General features: G+C 41.3%; 1 protein-coding gene across 1 annotated transcript in view; it reads right to left on the reverse strand.

Annotated features, from left to right (window-relative positions):
* Nucleotides 1–1,527: 1,527 nt before the first annotated feature.
* SLC13A2 (solute carrier family 13 member 2) overlaps nucleotides 1,528–9,509 on the reverse strand; it is a 13,170-nt gene continuing 5,188 nt past the window's right edge. Inside the window, exons 4-12 of the mRNA XM_057372044.1 lie at nucleotides 9,151–9,371; nucleotides 8,101–8,281; nucleotides 7,713–7,835; nucleotides 6,230–6,451; nucleotides 6,039–6,136; nucleotides 5,374–5,495; nucleotides 4,029–4,190; nucleotides 3,041–3,178; nucleotides 1,528–2,303 (exon numbers count right to left, since the gene is read on the reverse strand). Of these exons, the coding sequence (XP_057228027.1) occupies nucleotides 2,172–2,303; nucleotides 3,041–3,178; nucleotides 4,029–4,190; nucleotides 5,374–5,495; nucleotides 6,039–6,136; nucleotides 6,230–6,451; nucleotides 7,713–7,835; nucleotides 8,101–8,281; nucleotides 9,151–9,371 (1,399 nt within the window). The 3' untranslated portion in view covers nucleotides 1,528–2,171. The remainder of the gene's footprint in view (nucleotides 2,304–3,040; nucleotides 3,179–4,028; nucleotides 4,191–5,373; nucleotides 5,496–6,038; nucleotides 6,137–6,229; nucleotides 6,452–7,712; nucleotides 7,836–8,100; nucleotides 8,282–9,150; nucleotides 9,372–9,509) is intronic.

Genomic DNA, 9,509 nt, shown 5'->3' on the forward strand with positions numbered 1-9,509 from the left:
TTTTTTCCCAGAATCTGGGCATTTGTGCACCTTTTGAGCAACTTTCACCGCAGATATTCCCTGATAAATCTCTGTGTGCTCACCCACATGAATGCACTGACCCCAAAACCCTCTGTGCTATTCAATATCTCCCTCCTTCCTTCTGGAGATTGTCATGRAGATTGCACCTGTGCTCCTGCAGGTACTTTCTGCACACCACAACCTCTGAATAATGCAAGACTAATAGAAAAGACTTCAAAGAGCCATAACACAGTTTTAAAAGGGCTGGAAGGAGAGGCCGACGGGAAATGTTAGAAGAATTCMGCCTTTCCTGCTTAGCTAAGCAGTAATTTAGGAGGGCATGTAAAGTCTGGGCGAGTGTTTCAAAGAAAACAAAAAGCAAACAAAAGCAGAGCGGGCTGCCCTGGTGCTGGAGACAAAGAGAGGGAGAAGGGAGAGGCTCTCASCAAATCATCTGCTGGAGTTTTGTCATTTTTAGGCGCTCAGACACAAGGTAATGAAAATATTTAGAGAGATTTGGGTGTTGTTTGATAGAGGTGAATGCAAAGGGAGAGGAGAGTGGTTTAGCAGTGACCTGAGCGAGTCATGATGTGACTGAAATCAGTTAGGAGCTCATTAGTGACAGGGAATAAATGCCTTTCCTTCTGGAGCTGTGGATGTTCTGCTGGATCTCTATCTCACATCGAATTAAAACACTCTCTGTCAAAACCACTGAATTTTGTGCRCTTTTGTAATTTCCCAGAACCAGCAGTGCAGAGGGATCAATGACCAGCAGATTCCAGAATTGTCTTGATATTTAGAACTGGAAAGAAACAGCTGCAAATCAGAGAATTCTGACATTTTGTAAGTCAAAATAACACTGCATGCTGTCCTTGTTTCCTAAAAATTAGGGCAGAGAAAGAAAGAAGAAAGATTTTGAAGAGTAGGAACTGTTTTAGAGTGAAATTCCCTGCATTTTCACTCTCATGGAACCAGAGTGGGATTTCAGACATGAAAAATTGTGTATAATTTAGGCAGAACAAAGGTTTCAGTGCAAACTTCAGGGACACACATTGAATAACTGCTCTGTCTGATCCCAGCCTCATTTATGGCACTGAGAGATTGTTTTGGCAAAGTGCCTTCGGATATTCCTTTGTCAGTTCAGTCATRAGGAATTTATCTGCTGCTGAAAGTCAGCTCCAGCAGAATGGGGATTAGATATGTGACAGGATTACATAAAGGAGTTTTTATAAAGGAAATTCTTGGGTTGAACATTCCAAGAAAATTGGACTCGATAATAATAATAACAACAATAATAATAATAACAACATAATTACTACTTTAAAGATAAGAGAAAATCAGCTATGCTGGTTATGATTATTTRAAGATACTGCAAGTGAGCACACAGACAAGCAGTGGATACATGGAAGACAGAAGCAGTGGTATATAATAAAAATAAAAAATAAAAATAATAATAAAAAAATCTCCAGAACAGAGTGGTACATTAAAAAAAAAAATCTTTATTCAATCATATATATTTTAGGATACAGGAAATTCTCTCCTTCTCAAGGAAAGGTCTTTTTATAACCTTGCAGGCTGGAATCTGACATAAATAACAACAGGTAAATTGTTCTGGGAGAAAAAAGAATCTTACATTTCTAACAAGGGGACTGGAAATAAATATATTTTAAGTTAATAGGATGGGCTGACAGTGATTTTTCTGTAATCACATGACAYAAACCTTGCTGTGCCCACAGAATATTTAACAATCATGTACACCCTGAACATGTCCACAGACACAGGTGAAGAGTTGTGACAGCACAGATTGTGCATGAAATCAGGAACCCAGAGTCTCTCTCCTTCCTTTTATGCGTTCACTCACCTCTCTTTTTCCTTGCTGCAGATTTCAGACTCGCTGGAAAAGCACTGGGAGGAAAAAAACCACCCCTGCAGAGGCAGGAAATGTAAAGGTTGGGAGGGCTGGAAAGCCAAAAGTCACCTCGTCCTCCCACTGTGGGGACAAAACCGCCGACAGAACAGCAACGGGGCCATTTCATTGCTGTCATCAAAGGGATGATTTTGCTGGTCTTTTTGCAGAGAAAAGGCTTTTCCCTGACCCTCTGCCTCTGGGGGGATAGTCCAGCTCTCGCTGCAGCTCCAACAGGAGCAGTTGTGGCTTTTTCCTCCCCACCTTACGCGCAGCTCCCTGTCTTGTTCGCCCACGAGGGGAACGTTTGCAGCTGGAACAAGGGGGAAGCCCAGGTGTTGATGGCCAGAGTGATGCTCAGAACTCCCAGGATGTTGAGYACAAACCCAGCTTTGGCCTAGAACRRTGAAAGAGAAGGGTTGTTAGCAGCCCTGAGCACTTTTGTCCTTCACTGGTGGTCAGGAGTGTTTGTGGGGTTTGATTTGCCCTTCGGCCTTTTTTTTCACAAATCCATCAAATTGTATTTAAGTTGGTTTTCTTCACAAATATAATTTGTATAAATTGGATAAAACTCTTAAAATTAGAAGTCCTAAAGTCCTTTAGATCCASTTCTCCTCTTACCTGGCATTTCTCTCTAATGTTACTTCGGGTTTCTCCTTGGATCAATTATAAGTTAGAARAGCTATCAAGAGACAGGGCATTGCTGTCCTTGCTTTTTTAGTGATTTCTTGGATCATCAGGGCACCCAGTGAGATGTGCCAGGCTGTTCCCTGTCCCTTCAGAAGGGCTGTCCAGGTGACAAGGCTCTTTGACACTCTTAAGCTCTACATTTGGGCTTTTCAAGCAGTTTAGACACTGACAGCTCTTATTATAAAATCTGCAAGACGCCCTGGCTGGTCTTTAAAAAGCACCTTTAATAATTTCTAACCTTCAATAGMACCTTTATGAGATTCTCAGAGTGTGTTAAGAGACATTTTGACCCTTTATTAATACCCACACATCTTCTCTCCATTCAACACAAGGCAGGCACTGTGACTTTTTTAACATCCCCCCAAGAAGAACCAGTATTAAAAAAAAAAAATGAAGATCAAACCTAGAGGTGAAAATTCTGGAAAAAAGTGATTTTTTTCTCACCATATCAATAACTTTGAGCTGTCCATAGGAGAAGACAATGGCATTGGGAGGAGTTGCCACAGGGAGCATGAACGCCAGGGACGCAGCGAGCGTGCAGGGCAGCATGACATAGAGAGGGTTGAGGCAAATTGCTTCAGCCTGTGCACAAAAAGAGAACAGAATGGATGRTTTTGGTACACAGAAATTCACAGAAACATTTTGGTAGAAAAYTGATTCACTTCTCCATGTCAGAAAMCCCAAACACWGCAGCCACTCATGTTTYGGAGCTGCTTTAGACACTTTCAKTGTCTTCATGCTGCAAATGCAAGAATTGATTTTGTGGTCAGGGCTTCATGTTTCTGATTCTGGTGTATAAATGGATAAATAATGGTTATTTTCAGCCTAAAGCCTGGTTTCAAACTGGTTAAGAACAGAATTAAATTATCAGGGGAAGCAGGTGAAGCTCTGCAGGTGAGTGCTTGGGTTTAGGGYATTGCTCAGAAAGATTTTGCAGGAGCTTATTTCAGTTTCTATCCAAAATCATCTTCTCAATGTGCAGAACTCTGTCTATCCCAGCAACAGAAACCTCCTGTGGAAATGCAAAAMTCTGAATTAGGTCATGCCATCACCCTCAGAGACTCCTGGAAGGCCGGTGGTGGGGGTGAAATACATCCATGGAATGTTGCAGGGAAGCAAATGCTGGTGCTGTCTCCGTGCAGAACAAATTGGAAAAAACAAGTACAGCTGGCAGTGACCTCATGTTTAGGCCAGAAGGCAAAGTCTAATATGCCAATGGATTTAATCCCTTTGCTTTTCACCAGCAGTGATTTCAGAAAGGTTGAACTAAGCACACTGTGTGTTTATATATGCACGCACATACTYATATTTKTGTTYYAAGTYTTGTAYYCCTGAYTGGGATAAGGAACCASTGCTTGGATTTGTCAGCCAGTTTTYAAGTRGGGAGCTGGAAAGTGTCATGGTAGGATTATTTTGARATGCTGGGACTCACCATTGAAGCCAGGATGGGGAGGAAGAGCGTGGTGGTGGCCACGTTGCTGGTGCACTCGGTGAAGGTGGCGATGAGGAGGCAGAGCAGGAGGGCRATGGCCGGGTGAGGGATGCTCTGCAGAGGGGTCAGTTTGGTCCCCAGCCACGCAGACAAACCAGATTCCTGCAACAGAGCAAACAGGGATGCCAGGCTGGAGAGGAAAGAGCCCCATCACTGTCCTGTTGCAGTTCTCATTACAATTTTCTCAATTCAACCCTCCCTTCTCAGGGCATTTCTCAGGCAAATTTCTGTCTGCAGAAAACAGAGCTCACAGGCAGGATTGCTCAGTGGGTTAAATGAAAATAAACAGTATTTCCCTCCCAAGGAATTGGAAAGAAGAAGATACTGCATGTATAGTGCATTATTGAAGGCAAATAAATATTTATCTATTCAGATCATTAGTTGTACATGATCAATATTTGAGGTGCTTTTTTTTTTTATATGTGCTTTATTTGAGGTGCTTTTTTTTTATATGTAAGCAAAGATATTCAAACTAATTTTCTGAAATATTTCTATATATATCTTGTCAGATGATTTAATGTAATTTCATCACATTGTGTGAGATCCTGATAACTACCTGAAGCTTTTCACACCCTTCATCCTTGTCCACTGGGAAGTACCAGCATMTTCCCTGACATTCTGGGCTTTCTGCAGCAGCTTTGATGCATTTGATTATTTATTCTAGAATAAATTAATGTGATTTCTTAAATATGTCCTTTCCCAAACACGTACTTTTACATTTTAGTTTTGATCTTTGAATTCTAAACGAGTATTTCTGGGCACTTGAAGCCTTTTAGAATTTCTTTATTGCCTGTAGATTCAATGAATGTGTTTTCTGTTCCATCACTTAAATAATTACTGGAAAATAACGTGTAGCACTGGACTCCTGCAGATGTTTTAACCTGCTCCTGCAGTTTCTCTAGAAAGCCCTGCATTTCACTTRTAATAGYTTATTTWAAATCCTATTTCCATAAATCCTTGGTTTGAAATACTTTGGAAACCGCTCCTGGGTACATTATCTCCTTGAGGTGGCCGCGTCTATTAAATTTTATTTAAAATAACCTTTAACTGGTGCTGGGATAATTCCATAATCAGCCACTTTCCTCGAATTGTGCTGCCCTGATGGGCAGTGCCATCCCATTGCCCGGGGAGCAGCAAGGATCTGTCTTAATTTTAGGACTCCCAAGGATGCTCCCGCTTCCAGAAATCGGGGAAAAGGAGCATTTGATGCTCCCAGTGTGCCCTCTTGTGTCCTGGGACAGCACCAAGAGCTGGCAGAAAYTGCAGGTGAGCCGGGGAATGTTACCTCGCTGCCTTTGGCTAAGGCAAAACCTCCTCCCAGCAGGAACACGATGTTCCACGGCATCTTCTGGTGAACAATTTTCCAATCCAGGAGGGGCGGAGGCGCCCGGAACTTCGCTCTGCCCCCTGGAAGCCAAAAAGGATTTTGTAAAGCCTGGTTGAACTCTCCAAAGAAAAGGGGGATTTCTTGGTGGGTTTAGTTTGGTCTGAACATCAGGATTCCCTTCTGTCAGCAACATCTGGAATTATCTCCCCAAGCCAATGCTGGGAGCACCATCAAGAAAAGGTTTAAAATCTGATTTGTAAAAGCTCTGAGCGATCTGTCCGYGCTCCAGGAAGCACAGGAGGTGAGGGTAAGTTAAAAATGTGGCAAAAATTCTCTGTATTTCTGTTAAATCATTTATTTTCTCCTGAAGATTCCAGCCTTGGAATACCTTACCCATGTGCATGGGGGCAGGAACACTGCTGGGATAATAATCCCCTTTTTTTAGTGAAATTATGAGAAATAAAGAATTTTACAGAATCTGTGCCTAACCTGAAGCACAGAGCTGTAACTATGCAGGAAGAAAACTCTGAAGCCTTTATCTAATATCTGAAATTTCCTTTGCAAACCTAAAATTGCCCCCACACCTACCCTGGCAGCTGTTTTTTGACGTGTCAGTAACTCACCTTCTTGCTCTTCATCGCTGCGTTGGCTGGAACCACCAGAAGGGAGGATGAAGAGCAAAACCGAGATGAAGATGGCAACTGTAGCATCAGTGACATAGCTGCAATAAAACAGTGAATTTTTAACCAGCTGTGCTTTCATTCTGGTAAAACCTAAATCTATTTTTACTCAAAATGAGGAGAAATGKCAGTACCTTGTATCATCTGTGTTGAACAGAACCGTTGCCCAGCCTGGGAAGAAGCCAGGCTCTCTTGTAAACCACAGCAGGACCAGGAGAATGAAGAGGATCAAAACTTCAATTTCTGCAAAGCTCATTTTGCCCAATTTCTTGCTCTCTGCCTTGATGATGTCATAGGCCTGTTGCTCCTTAGCTTTGGCAGCGGGGCTGGCAGCACAGCCAAAATTCTTCTTAAAACTGCAACAAAATGGGCAGGAAATATCAGAGAAATTTGTCAAATGCATTCAGAGTTAAGAATCCGAATTTTATACTCAATCATAATGTCTTTACATGTCTTTATATCTGAATATTGAAATTAAATATAATCAACAGCCACGGTGAGTAGTAACTTCATGTCTTGACAAAATGATAGAAAAATCTTCCTGACCCTGAAAGCTCATGATTTAAATATAAAAAAAGTGAGGRAAAAAATTATAGAATCACTGAATGKTTTGGGTTGCAAGAGACCTTAAATTCCATTTTATGCCAACACCTTGCCATGGGCAGGGACACCTTCCAYTAGACCAGGACAATGTTAATGTGATTTACAAGRCTGTTGGATCACTAGGAAGTAAAGAGCTGCTGAGATTTTTTAAAATGAAAGAAAACGAGAATTTTAAAAAAGGAATTTGAAGATGAAATTACCATTACAGCACTCTTTCCATGTACAATAAAGAAAAGCGGGGTAATAAAATAAAGATAAAATATAAAATAAATCCAAATGTAAATTTAAATACAAATTTAAATATAAATTTAAATATAATTATATATAAATATAAATATAAATATAAATATAAATATAAATATAAATATAAATATAAATATAAATATAAATATATAGTATATAGTATATAGTATATAGTATATAAATATAAAATAAATATGAATGTGAATGTGAATCTGAATATGAATATAAAGATAAATATATAAATAAGTGTATAAAAATATAAAAAATATGTAAATATATAAATATATAAAAATATTGAGATATATATATAAAAATATATATATATAAAAGAAAAGAAAATAAAATAAAGGAAATTGTGACAATGCAAACATGATAAGCTGAGTATTGAACAGGTAGGCAATGCAGGTTTGTTGTTTTGAGTGATCTGCACCAGAACTAACACAGAACAAATCCTCTGGCTCTGAAGCAACCCTGCAGAAATCAATTTCCTGCCTTGAAGCACAGCAACCTCTTAGGACACGACAGCAATGCTGCAGAACAGGTCATGTGCACTCAGAACTTCTTATTTTCACCTACAGGGCTCATTCAGATGAGATTTGATCCAATTCAGAGAGGAAAAAATTSCAGAATTGTAAAAGACACCGCGTATTCTGGTCTCTGCTACACGTCAGGACTTTTTTGTGTGATTTTCCTCATCGATGAAAGGATAATTTGTGTTAAATTTGAGTCCCTGATCTCAGCCCCATCAGCTGGGCTGCAGGGGGTACTCACTTGAAGCCCAAATAGAGGATCTGCAGCCAAATCCACGCCAAAACCAGCAGCACCAGCATGGTGGGGAAGGCGAAGGAGAACCAGGAGGCGAAGTTGATGATGCCACCATTGGTAGGGTAGATCCTGGAAAACACAGGTGGCTGTTAGAACCCAAAATTCCACCCAAAATTCTCTCCTGTCTCAGTAACCAGCCAGAAAAGGGGAGGATCCGTGAGGCACGTTAAGGAGGAGAAGAGACGCTCACTTCCCAGAAAAAGGGGCCAAATTGACATTTCCCTTCTCCCCGTGCTGCCTGGGAGCCAGCTCCAGCAGAAGGGTGCACTTTGGGGTGTGCAACCAAATCAAAGTGGTTTGAATTTGGTGCAACCCCACATTCAGCCAGACTCACTCGTTGATTTGTCCCTGCAGCACCAGGTTTGGCGTGGTCCCAGTCAGGGTGGCGATCCCCCCGATGCTGGCTGAGTAACAGATGCACAGGGACATTCCCTTGGAGAGTTTCAGGTGTTTCTTCTCAATCAGTTCTTCGTTTCTCTTTCTCTCTTCCTCAACAGTCAGGACGTGTGCGTTACCTAGATCCCAAAAATCAAAAAAGATGGAGCTATATCKGACAGGAAAAGCCTTGTGCCTGTGCAATTCAGTGTTTCAAGGCTTGGACAAATGAGATTAAAAGCTGAAGGAACCAAAGTTATTCATTTTTAAGGCTGGCATTGCTAATTCTTTGACCCTCTGCCCGTTTTCATGAGTTGTTTTGACACAGAGCAGTTTTTCAGAGGAGAATTTGAAATGTGTGATGAAGTTTGAACCAGCTGCTGACAATTCCCTGGTGAACGAGGGAATTGAGCATGGAGGGGAGTCAGAGTGGCAGAATTCAGGGAATTTTAACAGAATTGGAGGACCTGAGCAGAAGGGAACTCATTCTGCACCAGCACCTGTCTGCAGGCACTGAGATTTATGATCAGAAACACTGGAATCAMCCCAAAGATGGGCAGAGGGCAAGACAGCTGGTAAAGAGATATTGCTGCTTGATTGTGTACCTTTGGATTAGAAAGATCATTTTTAATCCCTAACCTTCCGTCTGGAAATAGGCCAGGAATTTTCCCTCAGGAATTCTCTGTTATCTGATAAGTTACACAGCAGATAACAGCTGAACCAACATAAATATGCAGGGAAATGGCAAGCCTGATGTAAAGGCTTCCCCTAGTGGAGGATTTATACTTTTTGTCGGTTTATTGGTTAGTTTGTAGTTTGCATTTTTGATTTTATTTCAGCCAAGTCAGTAGATCACTGTGGTTTTGTCTGGCTCGTGGAAGAGTCATGCATGATGCAGTCAGGATGATTTAGGGTCAGAATTTACTTTTAGAATTTACTGAGAATCTTTCAACATGAGAAAGCATCAGATCATCCCAAAGAGAAAACCCATGACCCATAGCCCACTCACCTTTTTCCTCGGGCTCTTTGAGGCTCTCAGGTGAYTTTTCCTGCAGCTCAAAGGCTTTGTTGGTGTGCTCAGACCCTTGGTCAACGGCGCTGGACTCGATTTCTGAGCGGTGCAGCTGCTCCAGCACCGCCTGYGCTATGGGGACCATCATGGCAGTGGTGGCYGTGTTGCTGATCCACATGGACAGGAAGGCAGTCACAGCCATGAAACCCATCAGGAGGCTGGAATCAGAAAGTTTGGAAAAGCTGGATCAGAACTCAGGCCTGGTTTTTTTTGGTTTTTTTTTTTTGTTTGTTTGTTTTTTTCCCTTTCTTTTTTTTCTTCTTTTTTTCCCTTTTGGTTTTTTTTTCCGGTTTTTT

The sequence above is a fragment of the Malurus melanocephalus genome, unplaced genomic scaffold, assembly GCF_030028575.1.
Source record: "Malurus melanocephalus ecotype Western Australia unplaced genomic scaffold, MMel_1.1 scaffold_162, whole genome shotgun sequence".
Taxonomy (NCBI): domain Eukaryota; kingdom Metazoa; phylum Chordata; class Aves; order Passeriformes; family Maluridae; genus Malurus; species Malurus melanocephalus.